The sequence below is a fragment of the Stigmatopora nigra genome, chromosome 3, assembly GCF_051989575.1.
Source record: "Stigmatopora nigra isolate UIUO_SnigA chromosome 3, RoL_Snig_1.1, whole genome shotgun sequence".
Lineage (NCBI taxonomy): Eukaryota > Metazoa > Chordata > Actinopteri > Syngnathiformes > Syngnathidae > Stigmatopora > Stigmatopora nigra.
The window spans coordinates 15153042-15176604 of NC_135510.1; the positions used below are offsets into that span (position 1 = coordinate 15153042).

Genomic DNA, 23563 nt, shown 5'->3' on the forward strand with positions numbered 1-23563 from the left:
TATGAAGCGGAAATGATACTTTTCCGTGTTCGTCAATTGACAGCGGGCAGTTTGGTCAACTCGCCACGTACTATCCGATGCAACCAAACTGCAAATTAATTTGACAGACGTGTATAATAGCCAATGAGAAAGCTTTATTGCCACTCGGACCTCCCACGGACGGAATAACCTACTTGCCGGCCGACACGGCTTCTATTAAAGAAGAGGCGAGGATTCGAGGAAATTATGGTTTACAGTCACAGTAACGTGAGTACACAACATGAGCATTAAGTGGGCTGTTTTATTTCATTTTACGCTACGGGTTTATACTAAACACCTAACGGAATCAAATTGCCAAGCGATCATTTTTATTAGCGTGGCAGATCATTGCTAAATCTGACAGAACCATTGCTAAGGCTAACTAGTCCCCTCTGGCTACATAGTAATTTGATTTAATGGGGGTGGGAGGGGGGGGGGGGGGGGTCATTAGCCCCAAAAAATAAATGTCATCATATCAAGGGTTGTTGAAATAGGTTTGATTTTAGTCTTTACTTTTGTGTTTGGTGTTAAAGATGTGGTGGAGTCGTGTCTTGCTGATCAGCTGTGGTCTGGTGCTCACTTTGGAGGCAGTTCCCATCAGTAAGGACAAGACTAAAATTCAAGAGCCACCAGTCAAAATAGAGGATGCTCCAAGTGTGGTAATTGTTTACTTTGCTTTTATTTTCCTTCCATGTTTTCATTGTTTACAAAGTTACACATTTCTTTTTACACATCCCAATATTAGATTTAACTTTTTGGGAGCAAGTGACTATTAATCAATTAATTTATTTATTATTTATTTATTTGTAATTTACCAACCTTTATTTCTTTTTTTTGTTTTAATAAACAACATTTAAATATAAACCGTTTTTATATAAAACAACCATTTCTGATTTACTGCCTTAACAGTGCAGCATATTCTACCTCTCATATTACATTTGTTTTGAAATTGTTATTAGTTTTATTCACAAAGCCCTGTTCATATTTCATTTGCTCTCGTTATAATAACTATTTTACATCTTTAGAAAAATACTTAAGGCTTCTTACTGTATGTTTGCGCCCCAACATCTGAATCTACTACCCTTTGGGGATAAACTAATGATTTGGTTCATTGTATTACTCATTATGTGTAATTCATATGTATTCATTAATATTTATGTAATGCATTAATAATTATTTGATAACAGTGTTAATAAAACACTGGTTACTGCCCCAAGTTGTTTTAGTTAGACTTTGAATACACCCAAAATGGTATTGTTGTCATAATGCGCAGAGCTGTGGATAGTATCCATATCCATAAATAAGATGCAGGTTTCAAATGAAGAGCAAAAAGTAATTGCTTATATTGCAACAAATAAAGTTGATTTTTTTTTTCCCAGTACAATTGTCTTTGACCTAATGTTTATTTTTCTACATGTTTTGCTTTTCTTTTAAGGATACTGGTCTTCACTATGACCGCTACCTCAGGGAAGTCATAGATTTTCTCGAAAAAGATGAACATTTCAGAGAAAAACTCCATAATACGGACATGGAAGATATCAAGGTAAAGAACATTGTTTTTCTTTAGCGGAAAACAAAAAAAAAACTGGAATAAAACATAAATCACTCTCCACTTTTCATTGACAACTTAATTGAAGCAATAGTTAACAAATATTGTACTTTTTTTTTTTCTTCATCCCCCAACCGTTGTGTAACATAATATTTCCTTACACGGCAGGAAGGTAAACTAGCCAAAGAGTTGGACTTTGTCAGCCACCATGTCAGAACCAAACTGGATGAGTTAAAGAGGCAAGAAGTAAATCGACTAAGGACACTGATTAAGGCCAAGCAAGACATTGAAGGAGGAAATGGTAGGTCAACCAGGCAAAGAAACACTTTGGCAGAAATGGTGCATCCTAATATTTGCTGTCCATTTGTCCCCTGCTTAGATATCGCAGTGGACCACCAGGTTTTGCTGAAACAGTTTGAATACTTGAACCATATGAACCCACATACATTTGAAGTGGAGGACCTGGATCGGCTCATCAAATCGGTAAAGCAGATAGCCAACAATAATGTTTATGCTTGAAATTGTCAAATGTGTCTTCGTATTTACAGTCTACGCCAGGGGTAGGGAACGTGTGGCTCGGGAGCCATATGTGGCTCGGGAGCCACATGTGGCTCGGGAGCCATATTTTCCGCCTTTTTAAATCATATTTTTTCTTCATTAGACTCTTCTGTATGCATCTTCTCTCATTGATACTCATTGATTAGCAACAGTGAAATAATGTTCTCAAAAGAATTCAGACTTTTGTGGTGAAATGAATAATAAATGCTCACATTTTCATGTATTTTTACTTTTAAATTCTGAGTATGGCTCTCAAGGAATAATGTTTGAAAATATGAATTGTTTATGGCTCTCAAGGAATAATGTTTGAAAATATGAATTGTTTATGGCTCTCTTCGTCAAAAAGGTTCCCGACGACCCCTGGTCTACGCACTCACGGTAGCCACATGACGCATCCCAAAACATTATTTCAGAGTCGTAAAGTCGTTATTGTATTTAGACAATCAGTCCCAGAAGGATATAATCAAAGTGCAATGTTGTCTTTTTTACCAAGGCTACAAATGATCTGGAGAACTTTGACAAAGAACGACACGAGGAATTCAAGCGTTATGAAATGATGAAGGAGCACGACAGACGCGAACACTTGAAGACACTGGACGAAGATCAGCGAAAGGAAGAGGAGGAGCATTACGAGGAACTGAGGAAAAAACACGCCATTCACCCTAAAGTCAACCACCCGGTGGGTTTTTCATAGGCTGGAGCCACAGAAAACTCTCCTGTTGTGTACCCTTACAGTCAAATAACAGTCTGATTCCAATTTAATCATCTGTTTTTAGGGCAGCCAGAATCAACTCAAGGAAGTGTGGGAAGACACTGACGGCTTAGACCCGGAGGACTTTGATCCCAAAACCTTTTTCAACTTGCACGGTAAGGCGTTATCTCCATGCCAGGTGATCTCCCAGAAGCTTGACTGCTCCTTGTTTCGCAGACACCAACGGAGATGGCTTTTTTGATGAACAGGAACTGGAATCGCTGTTCACCAAAGAGGTGAGGAGTCCCGTCCAATGAGGTTTTATCCGTGATTGATGCTCGCCACCTGACGTTGCAGCTGGAAAAACTCTACGACCCCGCAAATGAAGAGGATGACATGGTAGAAATGGAGGAAGAGAGGTTGCGTATGAGAGAGCACGTGATGAATGAGGTATTCTTTTCACAATTTTGCTTGATTAATACAATTTTAATCGGATTAAAAGTCACACCTGAGTATAAGTCGCACCAGCCAAATAATGTACAATTAAGAGGAATAACATATAAGTCGCAGTTTTGGGACATTTTTCTATTTTATCAGAAACCAGGAGCAAACAGGTTAAAGTAATATAGTAAACATAAAAAGTAATATGGTAAAAAAAAAACGGAAAATGTAAAAAAAATCTGTTAACATAAGTTCCTTAGATGACTATAACCTAAAAATAATCTACATAAGGTTAAAGAGAAAAAAACGGAAGTCAAACTTGTGTATTACCGTACTTATCAGAGTATAACACGTCAAATTTGGTACCAAAAAACTCGGAGTTCGGTTGCACATTATACACGAATCTTGGTGAATAACTGCCATCCGCTAGTGAAAAAGTCCCCCTTCGCTGCCATTTTAATTTTGCAAAATTCTAAATAGTATGATAGAGAATTAGACTTTAAGGATTTAAAATTGTAAATTCCATTTGAGAATTGTGTCCATACTCAGTTTTTTTTACCAGGTTTCTGAACCATATTTTGTGAGTAAATGTATTATTCAGTATTTGCCAGTTACCAGTACTTCGTTGCAAGCACATATATAATATTCATTGCAAGCACATATATAATATTGATAACGCGTTAATATATGTAATGTTTAATATCCAAAATCAGCAAAGTGTTCTTCATTGCAAGCACATATATAATATCGATAACTCTAACATTCCCAATAAAAAAATGTGACTTATGGTCAGGAAAATACAGTACTGATTTTCCAATTTCATGCATCCAGTTTATTGACAATTAAGTGAACTTGCAGGTAGATGCTAACAAAGACAGGCTGGTGTCTTTGGATGAGTTCATGACTGCCACAAATAAAAAAGAATTCTTGGAGCCAGATAGTTGGGAGGTAAAATTCACCCTACAACAAATAGGATTAATGCAATGGATTAAAATGCTATAAAAGTGAATACACTTGCATGGTGTGCGCCAGACGTTGGAGCAGAACCAGGCTTACACTGACGACGAGATGAGGGAGTTTGAGGAGCACCTAGCTCGTCAAGAGCAGGAGCTTCACCAGAAAGCCGCCGACCTTGAACAGCAAAGGAACGAGCTGGAAAGACAGCAGGAGCAACTTAATGCGCAGAAAATCGAGTTGCAGCAGGTAAATCCAGATTTGCTCCCCATTGCTCACCATTGGGGAAAAAAACTGGATTACCATTCTTCTTTTCAGGCGGTCAATCATATGGAACGTCTCCGCTCTGAAAAAGTAGAGCCCCCTCCTGAAGTCCATGGTAGGTTCCCGTATATTTTTCCTCCCCCTTTTTATTTATTTATTTATTTTTACAGGCTGATATCCCGTTGATGTTGTTTGCTGTTTTTTGTCGCAGTGGAAGGAAATGCCATCCCGAACAACCACATTCTCGACAATCAGCAGCAGATGCAACACAACCAAGAGATCCTGGCTCAAGAGCATCAACAGGAAGCACAGGCTCACCCTGAGGCTTCTCAAGACCAGAATCGGCAAACGGTCCAGCAGACAAACCAGGATCTGCCTCCGGACCACCACGAAGATCAACAAAGCCAAAACCATCAGAAGTAGAGCCTTTTACAGCTGGACCTTTTTTTTTTGTTTTGGAGCTCATCCTATTGGTGCTTCAGATCTCGCTCAGGATGGAAAAGCACACAAGATGAACAATGCCAGGTTCTGGTGTCCGACTTATAAATAATGGATTTTTAGGAGCATTTTGTCAACACGATGGCATGACAGGGACATTTGAGCTATAACAACAATATATTTGATTTTGAGGCCTGTGGATTAAGTCACTTTAAGCCTTTGGACTAGACTTTGACTGAAATGTTCTGTTTTGCAATATTGCAGTGAGACCCAAATTTGACATTACCTCATTACCATGGACAGCGCTAGACATCAATTCCATTTGCAGGCATTGACATTGATGGTACAAGACAAGACATCAATCCAATTTGACAGGAAGGCTGGTATAGCAATCGAATGAGCGCTGTCAGTCCTCCCTGTCAAAATGGATTGATGTCTAGCATGCCAATGAGTTGAGAATACAAGTGTTGACTGAATTGTGCTGTTTAAAATCATGGCCATTAGGAATATAATGTGCTGCGCTATCATTTTCACTTACAAAATAGCTTCACAACAGTCAAAATAACTTTTGGTGGTCATTTAATCAAAATGATGCTGTTAAAACTGCCAAAACTGAAGAAAAAAATCTGAATTTCTCGATTTTAATCAGACATCTGCAAAGATTGCATTTTATGGTTTTGCAAAATGTTGGACATTTTTTGTTAGGCACATTTGGAGGCTGTACAATTAAAATACCACTGTTTTTGCTCATGTACCTAATTGTATGTGATGGGTTTTATTTGATCAGACTTAATGACTTTATAATTAAACAGCCATTGTGACATCAGTTGAATTGCAAATTATTACTTTTTATGGCATTAATTTTTATACAATTTAAAAATGGCAAAAAAAATACAAAGTGGAGTACATTGTTAATGCAGTAACCTTTTGCGTTCATTTAAGTGACATAGTCATACATTTCTGTTTTCACAAATCCTAAACCATGTGATCTCATACATCATGCTTACAGTGATATGATTTTCATTCGTCTGTCGAGTTTGCAAAACTGCACGTTTTCATGCTTGTAGGCCCCCAAAACATTTCTCAGCTTTGCCAAGAGCTTTTTTTTCTCCAAAATTTTGGCATATTAGTTTGCACATGAAGTACAGGTGGTTCTTTTATTGCTTGCTGCTGGATTAAATTGTCAATGTATATGTTGCTACTTGTATGCTTCAGTTTACCTAAGACAATAAATGAGTTACTACTTCTTGCAATATGAGCAAGTGGTAATAATCAATCAAAGGCTGTATATTTTCTTTGTAAATAAGAATCCTGTTTCATATTTTCAGAACAAGAAAATACTGCTTTAAAAGTTGCAAGAACAGTTGCTTTGTAATAGAACACAGCTTTATTTATTGAAACAGTCTTGACTGATAACATCAGCATACAAAGAGGTGAAGTTGAAAGATCAAAAAATAAAATGTTAGAAGTCTACAAGATGACGGAAAAAAAAAACATGCCAGACCAAACTCCTGGGAATCATTTTGACAGTGGCAGGGTATTTTTTGCATTTATTTTGTACAAAAAATAAATTAATGTAATCTTTCAAGTTTACAGGAATACTTGCTGATAATCTGACATGGAGTTGAGAAACTCAGCATTTTGTGTTAAACATTTAGAGGAAATGGACAGACAGGCAGGCAGGCTGACTCATAAATTGGCCAGGATTTTTTTTTTTTTAAAGAAAAAAAAAATGTTAATGATAAATGAAACCGTACAAAAGGGAGTTCTTGTGAACACATTCAAAACTCCTGAATGTTGACCGTAGAACGACGAGGCAGTTATTAAGATCGCATTGCTTGAGCATTACCTCGGCTCAATCCCCGAGGCGCCTGGGCTGCTCCCCTTTTGTAACCTTGTTGATAGCCTTCCTGCAACACACATGAATTGATTCAAGTAAAATAGAAATCACATCTGGAATGTGTATAGTGCTATGTCAGAATAAGCCCACCACCCCCCTATTTCAAAATGACCAATATTACCCTCTGGTAGTTGTTGCTTGAGTAGTCTCTGGCCCCTGTGTTGAATTGGCTTGGTCCATAACCACTATTGGGAACGTTTGAAAATGGAGGCCGGTAACCTTCATATCCCCCTAAAGAGAAAAAGAAAACGGTGAAAAACCCAATTTTCAATCCTATGTAGTTTTTCCATTCAAGAACAACTTCTGTTTCAGATGATACATTAAAACACATGAAACCTAGCATCAAAAGAGCCACATGTGGCTCCCAAGCCATAGGTTCCCTACCCCTGTACTGTAGCAAGTGACTATTTTTGCTCATTGAATTTCAATTATCTAAAGATATATAATTATCTTTAGATTGTAAATCCATATTTTGATGCTTATAAATCCTACATATAGAAAGGAAATATTATATTAATATATCATTTGAAGTATAATTGAGAGAGAGTCCTCCTTATGTCAAGTGGTTGTATAAGGCAACATTATGGCTACTATGTAAACTCCACTCTAATAAACACTTCCTATCAAGGACATTGGCTCTTGTAAACAACTCTAGATAAGTGTTTCCTAACCTTTTTTAAGCTGTGTTTTTTTAGTTGCATTGAAAACATCTAATGGCACCCCACCAGCTGATTTTTTTTCTTCTACTTTCAAACTATATTAAAAATATAAAGTTGTTCTCATCACCAGGAAAATATTCCCAAATCAAATTGTTCACACCGACTTACACCGACTTCCGGTTTGAATTATATAAATATAAGTCATGTAATATTTTTAAATCAATATCAGCCAGACTGTTAACCGAGCTCTCTGTATAGCTTTAAAAAAAACATATTACATGCATGAAAGCCTTCATAAATATTATCTTTAAGTGCAAGACCCTCCCAGTCAAAATGGATGGGACTACCAGCACCATCAACAGTAGCTCATATAACGTTAATTGAGTCAGAATGACAAAACAGTTAGAGACGTACCTCGAAATCCATTCGAAGAGCCCCGGTAGCCATTCATGCCACCTCTGCTGCTCCTCGCATTGCCACCTCCGCGTGGCATGCCCCTGCTGCTGTAGAAAGGCTGGCTGGAAAGCCCAAAGCCCGAACTGGGCGACGAGTCTTCACGCACAACTGCTGTAGGCACGACCTGGGCTTGGGACTGGAACCCGGCGACAACTGGAGGGTACCGCGCAAGGTCATAAGTAATTACAGCACTTTGGTGAATCTTCAATCCTTATTCACCAGATTGTAAGGTCTCCTGTGGGATGTTGGACTGGTCCACGGCAGTCTCGGACTGACCGGCAAAACTCTGCCCGTAGCTCGGAGGAAATGGGGACGGCTTCAAAGCGTCTGATTGGCCACCAGGAAGGGGTGCTGGTGCACCCATATTAAATACCTACAAAGAAAAATGCACCTTTGTTTTAGATAAGCAGGGTTGCCCAACTTGGGTCCTTGGGGGCCCCTATCTAGTCTGTTTTCAATTTCTCCCTCCACAAACGCACCTGAATCAAATGATCAACTCATTAGCAAGTTGTCCAGAATCTTTATAATGAACCTGATTTGAAACAGCTGTGTTGGTGAAGGGAGACATGGAAAATAAGACTTGATAGTACTGGACTTGGGCACCTTTGGACCAAAAAAATAAAATTAAAAAAATGATCCAGTCCTAGAGTTTTTATTAAGCATCAAAAATTGACGAAATGAGATGGAGAGAGCATCGCCTTTCATGTCGTGATGGAGGGAAAAAAATGGAATGACAGGTAGGACTGAGAGAAGAGAGAAAGTGCCCTCATGGGTAGACTTCATTTGGGTGTACTTTAGGATTAAAACACAGATATGAAGCATTACCGCTTGCACTGACTGGAAAGGTGCAGCATTGACATTTATGCCTCCGGCATGGGTGGCTTTAGAGGCAGGTGGGAAGGCGGTGGACAGGGAACAAGAGGCAGGCAACTGCTCAGAAGAGAGAGACATGGCAGCCTAGTGTTTGAAAGGAGAAGAACAACAAGAAAAAAAGCAAGGGTTGCAGAGGGGTAATAGCTAAAGAATTTCTTGTTGAGTATCGACAGTCTGTAGTCATTTGACCCCAAAAAAACCAACAACACCATCCAATGTAATTAGAATGGTTGTGTATTTGTTTGTGTATAAGTTTGATGATTTTTTTTTTATCTTTAAAACGCTATTGGTGTGTTTTGGGGGGAGGTACATTTATGCTTTTTGGATCACGTAGCACAAAATGTGTTGAAGATAGGGGGTTGGGGGGGGAGAAAGTTTTTTTTTTTCACTGTCTTTGCGTGACTGTGTACCATATGGTCTAGTTCAGGTTGGAAGTCAGGTGGTTGATTAGAGGCAATTCATAACTAATGAATATGCCTTCTAGCTAAAATCAAACAATGCCACGGTAAAGGTATTGTAAAGAGGTTTAAGAGCATTATGGGATGCATTAGTCAGTCTTTCGCTGTTCAGCACTTGATAGAAGAAATTGTGAGAAGCTATGCCTGTTCTCTTCCTACTACTTACTTGGGAAGGTTCCTTTGGTCCTGTCACAGCACTCATCAGAGGAAGCCTGGACTCAGTGTGAGCTATTGGAAAGAAAAACAATTATTATAAAAAAAATATTGTGTTGTAGTAGTTGTATTTCAAGTTATCATTTTTTTGGTTCTTATATGTGCTAATCTGCTACCCATTAGAAAGTTTGAGGCTTCTGTTTTTGACAGTTACATTTGTGCCTAATATAGGTCACGCACAAACACGCTAAATCACCGAATAAGGATGTTTTTCTTCTAAATGTTTAGGGACACTACAACTTGTGTTTCCCACTCCCTTTAGAGTTGCAACATCATTGTGTAATCAGGAGCACTCAAAGTAAATACATTAGAGGAGAGTGAGTGGGCTTGACCAAACTCAGTGGAGATTTTAACTGTGCAAATCTCCCTCTTTGATTCAAAACCCGAGTTCTATGGCTTCTCATTCCTGATTTTGTTGTCTTTCTAATGTACAGGGTAATTTAAACCTGATAAAAAGTCATTCCATGCGTTTTTCTTTCTTTCTTTCTTACAAATATGGAAGTCTTCCAACTCCTAAGGCTCGAGAAATGTTGTATGGCAGTGGCTGATTCAGAAATTCTTTATCAGTGATGTCACTGCAGTTTTGTGCAGGTCAAGATGTCTGAGCACAACTAGAGAACGCGTGCAATTTGAGGCCTTCCATTGATATCTTTTGCAGTCACAAGTTGTAGCCAACCAGATAAAAAAGAAATATGAAAATTAATCAACCAAGTGTAATGAACAAATCTGTCTACCGTTATTTTCGGAATAGGAGTTGCAAGCTCCCAAACTCTGTCCCTGAGTTGAGTTAAAAGCTAAGTCTGCACTAGCAATTCAAAGCAAGAAAATTATGTGAATGACTGCCCTTAATCTCCAAAAACTTGGAAGCAGTCACTTGAATGAAAGTTAAAGGTGTGCTGGCTATGGGACTCATTGATTGTAATAGTGATATAGGCCAAATCTATGCAAGCTGAGAGGGTCTGGCAGTTAAAATGTCTTTGAAATCTCTTGCCATCAAAGGCAGCAAGTGAATTACGAGGAGAAAATATTAATATTAGGAGGACAGATACACTATACTCACATGGCGCACAGACTATCTGTTGAAGGTCCACAGTGTGTACAGGCTTCATTGGCTGCGCTGCCACAATGGCCGGGTCCATGGGCTGGCCATCAAAATCCAACACCGAATCCTTTTATAGGACAAAACAGTGATAAATTTGTGGTGGACACACAGGGCCCAAAAAATGTAATGATGTCATATTTGTCCTATATATGGGATTTGCAATGGATACAGCAGACAATTGAAAAAACAAAATAGAGGAATACACTATACCCCCCTCCCCTGAATTAAGAAAAGAAGACTGTACTATGTAGGATTTTTTTTGTTTTCCCAACTATTTTTGTAAATGACTTAATATTTTGTAGATAAATACAAAATCCAATTAAAAAATGTCATTGTATCACACACACATTGAGACCAAATTATAATATGATTGTTACCATTTCAATTCAATAATATGAACTGTAAAGTCATGTTAATTACTTTTGTTTAGGTATTACAGGAACGAGCAATCTTCTGTAGGGGAAACTTGGGATTAGGTTGACAAAAATGTAATGTGGTTCTGTTTAGAAAAACCTATGTATATCACTGCCTGGGAATCCTAGTACATTCAAGTGACCAAAGGCTACAGCAAGGTTTTGGTCAGCGTTCATGTAATAAGGACTACAATAGAGTTTGGACATCACACTCTCTCAAAAAGCACTCAAGCCTGTCACCTGCATGAAGTTGTATGTCCCTTGCATTTGGGCCATGAGATCTTGCACCACCTGCTTTCTGACCACTGGGTCAGTTGGTGGAGATAGTCTGATGTGACTCATAGCAACACTGGGTTCTGGTGGCATCTGGGCAGGGGGCTGAAGCTGGAGGGAAGCCACCACCTATGCAGATGGTTGCAAATTAACAGAACTGCTTGGAGAGAGGCTAAATATCATAAAGAAGACAAGCATACCTGCATGTCCACTGACCATTCCTCCACATGTTCTGTATCAGTGCTGTTGAATGTGCTTTCCGGGATAAAATGTCTATTTACAAACTATAACAACAAATAATATGGGAAGGATGAATTATCCACAGATACATTTTTTTGGTCTATAATATATTAGTATGATGAGCTCACCTCTGTGGTTTCCAATTGCACTGGTTCAGGATGATTTTCAGGAACTGTTGCTTCTGGGGAGAAAAAACAAACAAAATAAAACCTGCATCTTATTTTGACAAATATCTGAATATGTTCCCACCTACCAGGTTGTTCATTCATGTTACTATCAGCCACCACCGCTTGCTTTTCCTGATCTTCCTCCCCCAACTGTTCCGCCTCGTCTGCCTCCTCACATGTCCCATTGTGCCCACTTTGAGGTCTATCGAAATAGCCACTTTGAAGCAACTTGTCCACAATGCCCTTCAGTGACTTATCTGGAACAAGGATAGTGAGATAACTTCAAATTCCTTTTAATAGAAGGGATAGAAAGGGTAGCGTTTGAAGATTTTAACCCACAAGCATTTGAATGTAGACTCTGTTTACTCCTATTTTATTCTCAACATGACCAAAATCACCCCCCCCCCCCTTCCTTGAGTGCACAATTCCATCCACATGACCAGTACCAACAACAAGCAGGTGCTAACCATACCCGCTACATTGCTACCATGGAATGTCCGTGATGGTGCGCAACACAAACCAATGAAATCAATCAATTAAAGAGTAAATGCAACAAGATTGGTGTTGTATTTTTGAGGATTGTCCTTTCAATTCAAAATCCCAAAGAACAACTCACAACAGCATGAAATGCAAAAATGATTGACAAGACACCACCTCGGTCATGCCTTCTGTTCTTAAATTCTGGGCCTGGCTTGGTTTTAAAAAGTAAAAATAAAATTAGCAGTAGATATACACATAAACAGACAAGGTAAAACTATTACACTATTGCAGGAGTGATTAAAATGTCTTACATGAAGTTCCTGCCACAGCTTTGTCTTTGCCCTCCAGTAGTTCCCACAAGTGCTGTGAGGCCTCTTCATATTGCTCAGTCAACCTGCAGGTTAATGGGTCAACAATGTTTCATAAATCACTTAGCATCTTGTGAAATGATTCATCACGCAACCACCACATCACAGGAATACATCTCGTGATTTATGAAGTGATAACATAGGAAACGCCACGCACCTGACGTCACAGTTCCGATCAGGTCCGACAAGTTTGTAAAACTCGTCAAGAGATGCAAGATCGGCATCGGTGAGCAATGCGTCGCCAGAGGCATCGGGCCGTTTCAAGTCCTGCCTGACATTATCATCTCCTAATTGGTCCAATAAAAACTGCAGCTCCAAAACTGTCTTTAGCCGCCGTTGTTCCGTTTCCTCTCGCTGCATCTGTTCGCGTCTTGCAGTTTTTTTCACCACCTTCTGAATCTGAAAACACAGTTCTAGTCTTTAACCTCACATGATCTTAAGAAAAGCAAAGGGCCATATGCAAAGTTAAATTCCCCAGCACATTGTTTTTCTGGCAAACGTAGCTCGTGTATCCATAGAGAATAAAGTCTAACATTGGGGTATTCAAACAATATATCGCTCAGGCCTAGTGTAAATGAATCAAACACAAAATATGCGGAAAATCTTAACTAGCCAGGGCTATTGTTTTCTTCACATACCACATCTTAGTTATGATTTCCAGTGATAGAGGTAAAACCATAGAGATTGAATTACCGCGTTGGTAAAAATCATAGTTCAGTACGTATTTATAACTTGCATTTAAAAAGGGTGGCAATTGACACCAAGTTTGTCTTTTCATAATATGAAGCATATGTAGCAGCAATAGAAAGAACAGTTGTTAATGAAAATATTACTGTATTTTCTGGCATATAAGCCTTACAACGTTGCTATAGTTTTTTTCACCAGTAGGTTGACAAATTAACATTTACTATTTGTTGGTTATTTTCTGTTTTGCAGTAAGAAAACAACCATTACTATTTAATAACTTATGATATTAACCCTAATAATGTGCTTTTGATTCATACACTATCTCAGAAATACCATGAGTAGTGATTTTTCTAAAGATTTTTCCTTCAAAGTAACACATTTGTGCTCCCTATTAAAACCATAAATATGGAGGTGAAAATTGAGAATCAGGGGCAGCTTATATGCGAGAAATTGTAAAATTCAATAATTTTAAAGGGGATTCTTCTGGGGGCGGCTTATATACAATGGGAAATGCTAACACCTTCCATTAATAACAGGTGTCAACGTGTCATATTCATTCTCTTTGTTAAACAATTGTGCATGTCAAACATATCATGGGCAAACTACACACCTTTTGCCAGAAATTGGTTTAGTCACAGGAGCTAGTGAGCTGAACCGACTTATTGAAAACACTTTCTCTTTCACACTCGGATATATTTGATGAACAGCAAATTTGGAACAAACACAATTTATATGGACTTACTTCTTGGCCCAGTGTCAGAAAGCTCTTCTGCAGCTCACGAGCAAATTCGATATTGTTGAGGATCTCTTGGTACTTTGATAAGGCCTCCTTCAGGCAGATAAAAGAAAATTCAATTGCATATGGCTAAATAAAGCATGCTGCAGTACATCAACTTTAGATATGGGAAGAACACCAACACAATGGTTAGATAACAATAAATTGCCAATATTACAAATGAAACAAAAAGACCTAACTTAAGACTGTATACATACCAACTGATCGTGGTTCAATTTTTCACCGTTGCTTTTCTTGGCTTGATAGTCATCTAGCTTGGACTAGAAGGAGGGATAAAACATTAGTTATACGTTTTCCCATATTATATAAATGTTTTGATCATTTCAAATTGTGTACGCTGCATGACATTTTTTGTACGGGATTTTTTTTTAGTGCGTTTTCTTGTGAAACCAGTCTCGTTTTACCCATTCTGGCTCTAATCTGGATCGTAGCATACGAAAACGTCATTGTCAACTGCTAATAGTCTTGCTTTAAGCGTGATATGCCCACATGCATTCTTCTTTCACACGCCCGCCTTTTAAGGGGAATTGCAATCATTAATAAGGGGAGCAATTGGCCGAGGTTGACAGATATGTTACATGTAACCTAATAGGTGGGAAATTGATCAGTAGGTAATTGGATTGGATAACTTTTATAGTTCTTTTATATAAGTTCGATTCACAAATAACAGAGAAGTAGGACTTCGTAGTTAGTGTCCACTAGAACAATAACAACCTGAGCAGTGACTTAATAAAAATCAAAACTTGTAGACACCTACTATGTGTATCGATCAGGTGAGGGAACATTTCCGGCACACTCCTAATCATTAATATTAGTGGTTATACTGCATCCAACGTGAACCACGTGGAAGCTTTAAAAACTGTTGTAACACAAAGATTGGCATGCATTGACACTTTGATGATACACTTAAGGTGAATTCATTCATCCAGGCGGAAGACATCAGAACCAGCTCTACTCTAGATGTCACAAGTACATTGTTCAATTAATACCTTTATGACAGAGTTAATGAAAACCGGAAAAAAATAGTCATGATGAAGATTATGAAGATGTTGATGCTGGTGGTGGTACCTTTTTTTTCTCCATGTTGCGAACCTTCTTGTCAACCACACAAAGAACCTGCTTCATGGCCTCAGGTTGACTTCCATTTCCAAGATCTGATGTGGCCGAATGGACAGGATTGCTGCCAACCATTGCTGAAGGCATCTAAATTGAATTGAGAGAGAGAGGAGCGTGAGTTATATGTGACTTGCTGATTGGTAAACAGACTGGTAATGAACAATTAGGAGTTACCATTATGTAACCAACTAACCAATGACGGGTGCCAGACATACAATCCAATGCTTGAAGGAACATTCATTCACCCGTCGCAGTAAAAAAATGGAATGGATGCCTAGCGATCGGTGTCAATGGCGTTGAAATGTGAGCAACCAATTTTCCCAATTTATGTAAATTAGATGTCCAATGTCAGACAATGAGTTCATTCTGGGTTACCCACTAAGGTACAAAACAGGCATTCCTGTGACATTATCTGTACATTTTGGATCATTTCCTGTTTATTTGTAGCATTTTAAGGTCTTTTTTTGTTAACTAGTCACTAATTGTTGATTTGGGGTCACTTTCTGATGATTTTGGGTGTTCCCAAGTCACTTTGTGTACATTTCAAATCATTTCCTGTTTACTTTAAGTCACTTTCTTGTCGCCTCCTGTTTATTTTGGGTTACTTCCTGTTCATTGGTCCTCATAGTCAACATATTTTGGACATATAGTGCCATTGATGCAGTTTAAATAAAATGGACATCTATTATAGTCATGGCCAGGCAATTAGGTAAATACTATGAAAAAAACAAATCAACTTTAGAAGGTTCATGGGGCTGTAAACATCTTCATTTCTGCTTTCATTTATTTTGATTTCTTGAATTTAGGGGTATTAACATTGGATTTTTTAAAATAGTGTTTATAATTTAAAAACAAAATTTTTGAATGGTCAAAAATAGCCACTTGCCCTCTAAAGGGTTAAATGTCCTCACCGTAACATATTAGTTTGAAGAGGCTAAAAAAATATTACGTAACACAAGATAATAAAACAAGGTGAAGATTTGACTTTCGTCTTTACGTTGATAAGTTGCTTGAAAGTCGAACACGAAACGTCTAATTTGCGTTATTTAATTCGAGCTCAGCAATTGGTTTCAATCTCCGTATCCCATTGTTAGCTTGCAAGCTAACCCCTCTTTAATGCTATGGGTCTAATCAAACGATAATCGTCGGTCACGATCTCCAAAAAATGAAAAGACATTTCGGTTGTTTTGTAAAACAACGTTTTTTAATGTCCGTCCGTGCGGAGAAACAAAGACGACCGGTGGGGGCTGCGACAGCTCGTTGTGTGCGGTCGTCTCTTCTAAACACGACAAAAGAGGATTTTGTACACACTACCTTTCCGTCGTTATTAAATGAATATCATACCTTTATACTCTTTGTCTTCATAGAGGTTTGCGTCGATGGGATTAAGGAAAATTGTGCAAGTGGACTGGGAAGGTTTCACTTTCCGTGGTATTTTTCCAGAAAAGATGCTCGGGGTGACACACGAACTGGCCAAGGAAAAAACTGCTTCTCGGGACTCTGTAGCGGGTTTTTGGCGCCACCTTGTGGTTTTTTGGTGAGGCTCCAAGGACCCTCCTTCGGTGTCCTCATGGTTGCCTGATTGGGGAAGAGAAGAGACAAACTTGAATTTGAGACCCTCTGTCAATAATGTGCGAATAACATTTGGGACCCTCTGACAATAATGCGTTAATAAATGCTCTTTCATTCACCAGTTGAAAATCATTTACTGTACAATAGGGATTTACTGTATGATATTTAAAAAGAAAAAAATACAACAACAAAATAAATATGATGTTCATAGCAGAATATTTTACAGCAATGCCAATTTATAAGCATATAATGCTTCTCGTATTTTTTTAAATTATATAAATGTAACAATATACAGTGTGCAACCAAAGTTGACACTTGAACCCTTCATAGAGCAAGCGACTATATTTTAATCTTTCATTAATATGTATATCCAGTTATTGTATATATTTTTAAAATATTGACGATTGATGATGATTTTATACGTACTATAATTTAAAGTAATAACTGACTTTGCAAAACTCTACCGCAAGAGGGCGTAAATGTCAAACATATTATAATTACTGGAAAGCCAAGCACCAGACCGTTCCCCTCTACCCCGAACAATTGAAAAATAGTAAATAAATTAAATTATTTAATAAACGACCTTAACGACGTTTTAATGCCATCATTTTTTTAATTAAATCAACTGAAGCACGCCCCAAAATGACAGGTTTGCAATTGGAAAGTTTGGATAGGTCCAAAATATTGTATGGCGTGTCACTTCTGAAAATGACAGAATGGCATTTAGAAATCCCAAGGTTAACACATGCAGATTCAATTTCAAATATAATAAGGTTCATTCATCCTCCTTACCACGCATTCTCGTAAGGGTTGCTGGAGCCGATCTTCACTGACATTGGGTCAAGGGCCCCTAGACTGGTCGCCAGTCAGCCGATGATTGAATCGTCATTTCATTCTTCTGTGCAGATTTTACATTATATATGGAAAGTTGATTGGACTAAATTGCCCCTAGGTGTGAGTGTGAGTGCAAATGTTATTTTGTCGCCCCCTCTGGCCCAAAGTGCTCTGGGACAGGCTATAGCACCCCCCGCAATCCTAGTGAGGATAAAGCAGTTCAATAGATGAGATATTCATTATCTATCTGGAGACTATCCCAACTAACTAGACGCACCAGGCATGGGACACACTAAATCAGTGGCCAGCCAATCACAGGCCCCAAGGAGACAGACTACTATACATGCTCACACTCTCAACTAGGAATGTTCAACTACTCTACCCTGCATGTTTTGGGTAGTTGGGAGGAAACTGGAGAAACCCACGCAAGCACGCGGAGAACAGATACTTGAGATCGAACCCAACCCCACAACTGTGAGACCGGCACGCTAACTACTCGTTCACTGGGCCGCCTGCATTTTTTTTATAACTAATAAGCTTGTGACTATGTGCCAAGAGGTGAAGGTGTACACGATCTGTAGCTGCACGCACTGCAATGTAGGTTTTTGAATAATGGCTATACACCCCTCACATTTTCTCGGCAGCACCATGTCGGAATGGATTAAATATGTGCTGATGATTTATTGGCAAAAACCCACATGAGCCCCACAAATACTTGAGCCTCAGACCATTTGTTGTGTAGCTGAGTCGAGCACAAGAATTCATCTGCGAGCCCTTTGGTCTCCCTTCTCTTCAAACTCTCCATTTCGAATGCTCTTTCTTTACATTCCGTCATCCTGCAGCTTTTCCCTACAGGCCTCAATGTCCCGTTTCAGTCAAACAATCAAACCAAAGTTCCTCTAACTTCTTCCTGTGACTTTTTCTCTAATTAGTTGAGTAATATTAATAAATCATGGCACATATGTGTGGCAAACAGATTGCAAGTGTCTCCACATTAAATACTATTGTTGTTTTTATTTGCAAATAAAGACTTTTATTTGTGGACTGTGATCCAAGCCTTTTTTTCAAACTATGATAATTGCTATTTCATTCCCGTAACAATAAAGACAAAACTCACGATTTTTTGCAGCAATGCAATTCCACCCATTTTCCCCGTCCCTTGATGGCATGTTCAAAGACTGATTTATGATGTGTTACACCGCAGAGTGGCTGGAAAGCTGTACTATAGTGATTATCACAGTCATTGAAAGTATGGACAAAGTGAAAGTTGTTTGCTAAGAACTGACTTTGGTGTATTTGTCTTTGCATTAAGATACTTAAGATGGTCCTGAAGCTATTGACAAGCAATACAAATCCAACCACAGGCACAGTGGCTTGGGTCCTCTTGTTAGTAGGCCCCTTGATTCACTGGGTTTTACTTTTCCATTCCTCTTCATAGTCGAATGCTCTATGTTAGCAGTTTAGTACTGCCATCCATCCTTTTAAACCGAGTTGAGTTGGAGCCTGGCAATGCCAGATTTTGGTTGAAAAAATGGGTACGACTTATACACCCTGAATCGGTAGGCCAGCCAATCGCAAGGAGACAAAGAACCATTCACACTCACACTCATAACCAGGTCCACCGATGTGGAGTTTGTATGTTCTCCATGAGCCTGTGTGGGTTTCCTCCGAGTACTCTGGTTTCCTCCCACATTCCAAAAACATGATTGGACACATGATGGCTGTGAGTGTGCATGGTTGTCCATCTCCTTGTGCCCTGTGATTGGCTGGACACCGATTCAGGGTGTCCCCCGCCTCTGGCCCGGAGTCATCTGAGATCCAGCACCCTCCGTGACCCTAATGAGGATAAAGCGGTTCAGAAAATTGAAATGAGATGAGATGAAGTCAATATCAACTGCAGTGCATACCATCATCAAAAGGTTAAGTATACTCTATGAAGAAACTATAGCATGTAAGAATTATGAAGGGGTGCACTCTCTGAGTCCCCCTAATATCCAGAAGTCACACTTTTTTAATCATTGGATCATCTGAACTATTACTTCCTTGAACTCCTCGTTGGGAGATATTAGGGTTAGGGGAGTTTTTACAAGAGCCCCTACAGCAGGGCTCTCTGATTGCCATCACCCGCTGCCTATCAACCCAGCATTCCTGCTGTTTTCCTCAGTTATGCCTTATACCTGTGTAGTCACAAGATCCTAGAGAAAAGAGGTCCTCTACTCTTACATTTAGCACTGGGAGTCCCATGGGCTCCTGGGCGCTAGCCCTACTGACCCGGTCCGTTATGTGGCCCCTGTCTTTGTAGCAAGGCCACAAAACTACACTGGATACCCTTAATCACTGGGGCCTTAAACGGCATTGCGCCACAAAAAGGAATGCTACTGTAAATGTAAACACAGGCTTCCAGAAATTATTGTCAGTGAACACAATCCACCAGGTGAAACACTACAGCGCAAAGACGAGGCCCTTTCTAAACAGGACGCAAAAGTGTCGGCGTTTTCTCTGGGCTAGGGGTCAAAGGGTGCAAGGTTCTTCATGGAAAACTGGGTTTCCATGTTATCCAGAATAAAAAGACCACCAAAAAATTGTTAAAAGTGCTCAAATGTTAAATTATTTGAGGGTATTTGGTTGGATGAGAGCAGATGGCATGAGCAGCTTGAAAATGCTGCAATACGGTGATTGATTCTTTCAGAGATGATCAGCCAAAAGTCCAAATCTTTTACAAAGAAAACATTTGGCACCTCATAAAAAGGAAGGTGCCACAAACAAAGTCCAAGACAGTTGAACAGTTAGAGGCCTGTATTAGACAACAATGGGAAAGCATTCCTATTTCTAAATTTGGTCCCCAGACGCTTGCAGTTTGTTGAAAGAAGAACAGAAGATGCTTCACAGTGGTAGCTTTGTGCCATTTTTTTTTACACCACAGAATGCAAAATCAACATATTTTGCCCTTCAAATTATACATTTTCTCTTAAAACATTTGGCTTGTCTTGCTCTACTCCGAATAACATATTTAAAAAATGCACACTACCATTGCTTTCAGTTTTTTTTCAAAAACTGTTTACAAAGTATCCCAACTTTTGGAGAAAAACATTTTTTATATATATACATATACATATTCAACACAAATGTAAGTATCATGGGTCTTAAAAATGTTTGTATTATCTTCTTAGTTTTCAGTATTCTATATATGCTGATCATATATCTGATTTAAAGAGTCCTCTGGCAATTCTTTGGTAACATTATTCATTAACTCAACTTCCATACCTTACATCCTTGTAAGGGTTGCGGGGGTTGCTGGAGCCTATCTGAGCTGGGCAAAAGGAAGACTACACCCTGGACTGGTTGCTAGTCAGCTGTAGGGTACACAGAGAGAACGATGACGATTCACACTCAATCATACTGCCACCAGCCGGAATCGAGCCCACGCCTGCCCACACTCAAGTCAGGCAAAGGAAAACTCTTCACCATCAGGTGGCTTGGTAACCTTAAATTTAATTCAATAATTCAACCTATCAAAAGACTTTGAAGACTTTATTGTATATTTGTTATTGTAAAGACCTGTAGAAGAAAAGCTTTAAAAGTATGCTCAGCTAGAATGGATTTGCCAACGTATGCCCATTGCCCACACATTTAAAATAAATTTCAAATTCACCGCATGCCAGTTCAGAGTTGAAACTAACACATACAGACATGAACAGTGACAAATTCAAGACATTTTTAAAAGAGTGTGCACTGACATATGCATGATTGTTTCCCATACGCCTTATGCCAAATCCGGACACACAAGCAGTTGACATCTGGTCAACATCCTCGAAGAAAGTCTCTGTCATGACTATTCTGTACTCCAAATTCCCTCTATTTCTGGTATGTTTTTTTTGTTGTTGTTGCTTTTGTTACTGTTTCTGTAAAAACGTGAGTGCCTGGACCCTGTCACCCTTTTGTACTCAATTATAGAGACTACCTTAATTAAATCACAGTTGATTGCTATTTCAAATGACGGGAAAAACATGGCGCTACGTGAATGTGTTCCCCACCCATTTTTTCTGTCTTATTGCTGTTGAATTACTATGTAGACTATGTTGTGCTGCATGTTTGTGGAGTCTGGAAGGGTTGAGTGATTGAGGGAGTCTGCAGATTATCTCTGGTCAGGTTTTAGATTGAGCCTGAAAAGCTTTTTACCAGATGAAGGTTCTTAACATCATGTATCAGAGCTTTTTATACGTAGTGGTAGGATCAAGCCCCACGTAAATCTACCCGCAACACACACTTTGACATTCAAAGAGTGAAATCAAGTCAAGAAGAGTACCAGAGGCACAGGGAGTTTCCAAGACCAGCATGACCAGAGCTGTGTTTTGACAGGACTCTGTGTATAGAGGCTGAGAATAAAAAAAATTGCTCTTCGAATGTTTTAGCGTGGCAATCCTACCATGGGCAATTTTTACAATATTGATTCTTCACACAGTTTAGCACTGTTTGCAAATAAAAATCAATCAATTCAATTGTTAGATGTTAAAATAATTCAAGTTACTTTGAGCGCACTATGCCTTACATTTCTGAGATTGAGGATTAAATCCTGTCTCAGGCCTTCTGATGTGGAGTTAGTATGTTCAACCGTGGGCTTGAGTGGGTTTTCTCCAGGTACTCCAGTGTTACAAGAGTGTGGCGTCGAGCTTGGAACGTAGAGTAGGACCCAAATTCAGGGAAGCAGTCAAGGAGCGAGTGCGTTGAATGCTCTAACAAAACTGTAACTAATATCTGAGGCAGCAGGGGATTCAAGAAAATAACAAAGACTTAGCAATAAATAACAAAATCAAACCTGACATGGAAGACATGGGGAAACAAGGAACATAGAAAGAACATGGAGAATGGCAATGCAACGTGGCATGAAGTAAACAGGGCAGACAAAGACTAACAAACGCACAGGGTTTAAATAGACAGACAAAGGTTGATTACAGACTACACACACCTGATCACACAAGGGAAGGGACACCCTGAGGGACACAATAGGCAAAAAGCATATACCCCAACCAAAACCCCAATTTACCATAACAACCAGTTTCCTTCCACATCCCAAAAACATGTATAGTTGGCTTGTTGAACACTGATAAGGTATAAGCGTGAGCATGAATGGTTGTTTGTCTTCATGTACCCTGTGATTGGCTGGCAACCAACCCAATTCCATAATTGGCTGGCAACCAACCCAATTCCATAATTGGCTGGGATAGGCTCCATCTTTTCCGTGACCCTTGGGAGGACACGCGGCAGAGAAAATTAATGCATTTCTTCATGAAAGGTGGGTTGTTTCAAAGAAGCTACATTATCGTTTACCGCTAAGATGTAAACTACCCCTTAAATTGTTTTGTATTTAAACGAAACACAAAACACTTGTGTGAATATAAAATGCAGGTGTAATCATTTTTAATGATTGCAAAAGCAGAATGATCGCAACACTTTTAAATTAACAAGCTTTTTTTTTATAAAGCAAGGAACCAAGAGAATTGAGGTCCTTCAGTAAATTATGATGTTAAAGCTCCAGATGAATTAGTGCCAAATGTGGTGTGACCATGAATACATTGTGAAGCAAAGTTAGGCAACATTAGGTTAATGTTAGAACTGAACACACAATGACAAAAGTGCTACAGTTCTTGGGTCTTTTCCCAGTGGTTACATTCTTTACTGCAGACACAAAACAGCAAAAGAACTTTCAATGAGAGCTGGAATAGTGGACCAGTGGTAAGCACATCTGCCTCACATCTCTCAAGTGGGGCGTTTCAATCTGAATGCTGAATGCTGAATGCAAATAATAGCTGCCAGCCTTAGCTTTTCAAAATGGATTGGACGCCCAGTGCTTTGCATGGCAGCCAATGAGTTAATATGAGTCAGAGTTCAAAATAAGCCTACTACTGTATCCACTTGCACGAATAGGGAATTGGGGGTTAGAGGGTACACGTCCCTGTCTACCCTCAGGATAGAAATTGAACTGTGCTGCCTCTTTTAGAATGTTTGTCTCCGCTTGTCAGGGACGTGACCATAAAAGATTCCA

The 23563-nt window shown here is 39.1% G+C and overlaps 2 protein-coding genes and 1 long non-coding RNA gene across 5 annotated transcripts; 1 reads left to right on the forward strand and 2 right to left on the reverse strand.

Annotated features, from left to right (window-relative positions):
- The first annotated feature begins 79 nt into the window (after positions 1 to 79).
- On the forward strand, positions 80 to 6194 carry nucb2a (nucleobindin 2a). Its single transcript, XM_077712854.1, has 13 exons — positions 80 to 246; positions 552 to 677; positions 1454 to 1561; positions 1736 to 1868; positions 1947 to 2050; positions 2619 to 2804; positions 2902 to 2992; positions 3054 to 3112; positions 3174 to 3266; positions 4116 to 4205; positions 4290 to 4460; positions 4530 to 4590; positions 4687 to 6194. The coding sequence occupies exons 1-13, from the start codon at positions 226 to 228 to the stop codon at positions 4896 to 4898; spliced, it is 1455 nt and encodes a 484-aa protein (XP_077568980.1). The 5' UTR covers positions 80 to 225; the 3' UTR covers positions 4899 to 6194.
- An 83-nt stretch (positions 6195 to 6277) lies between these two features.
- Positions 6278 to 16631, reverse strand: LOC144194070 (caprin-1-like). Of its 3 annotated transcripts, XM_077712852.1 has the most exons (17): positions 16459 to 16628; positions 15067 to 15201; positions 14196 to 14258; positions 13945 to 14031; positions 12673 to 12914; positions 12459 to 12541; positions 11754 to 11924; positions 11629 to 11681; positions 11461 to 11544; positions 11228 to 11389; positions 10533 to 10641; positions 9426 to 9487; positions 8754 to 8885; positions 8148 to 8301; positions 7887 to 8081; positions 6935 to 7044; positions 6278 to 6823 (listed from the first exon to the last, which is right to left on the reverse strand). In XM_077712852.1, exons 1-17 carry the CDS (start codon positions 16477 to 16479, stop codon positions 6737 to 6739), a joined length of 1950 nt encoding a protein of 649 aa, XP_077568978.1. In that variant the 5' UTR covers positions 16480 to 16628; the 3' UTR covers positions 6278 to 6736. The 3 variants fall into 3 exon arrangements, with proteins under 3 accessions (XP_077568978.1, XP_077568977.1, XP_077568979.1); XM_077712851.1 differs by having other exon boundaries at positions 11629 to 11924; positions 16459 to 16631; XM_077712853.1 differs by lacking the exon at positions 8754 to 8885.
- A 1953-nt stretch (positions 16632 to 18584) lies between these two features.
- LOC144194072 (uncharacterized) lies at positions 18585 to 22408 on the reverse strand. The gene is made up of 3 exons (XR_013325830.1): positions 22070 to 22408; positions 19125 to 19356; positions 18585 to 19023 (listed from the first exon to the last, which is right to left on the reverse strand). It is a non-coding gene; the product is annotated as an uncharacterized LOC144194072 (long non-coding RNA).
- Between the last annotated feature and the right edge of the window lie 1155 nt (positions 22409 to 23563).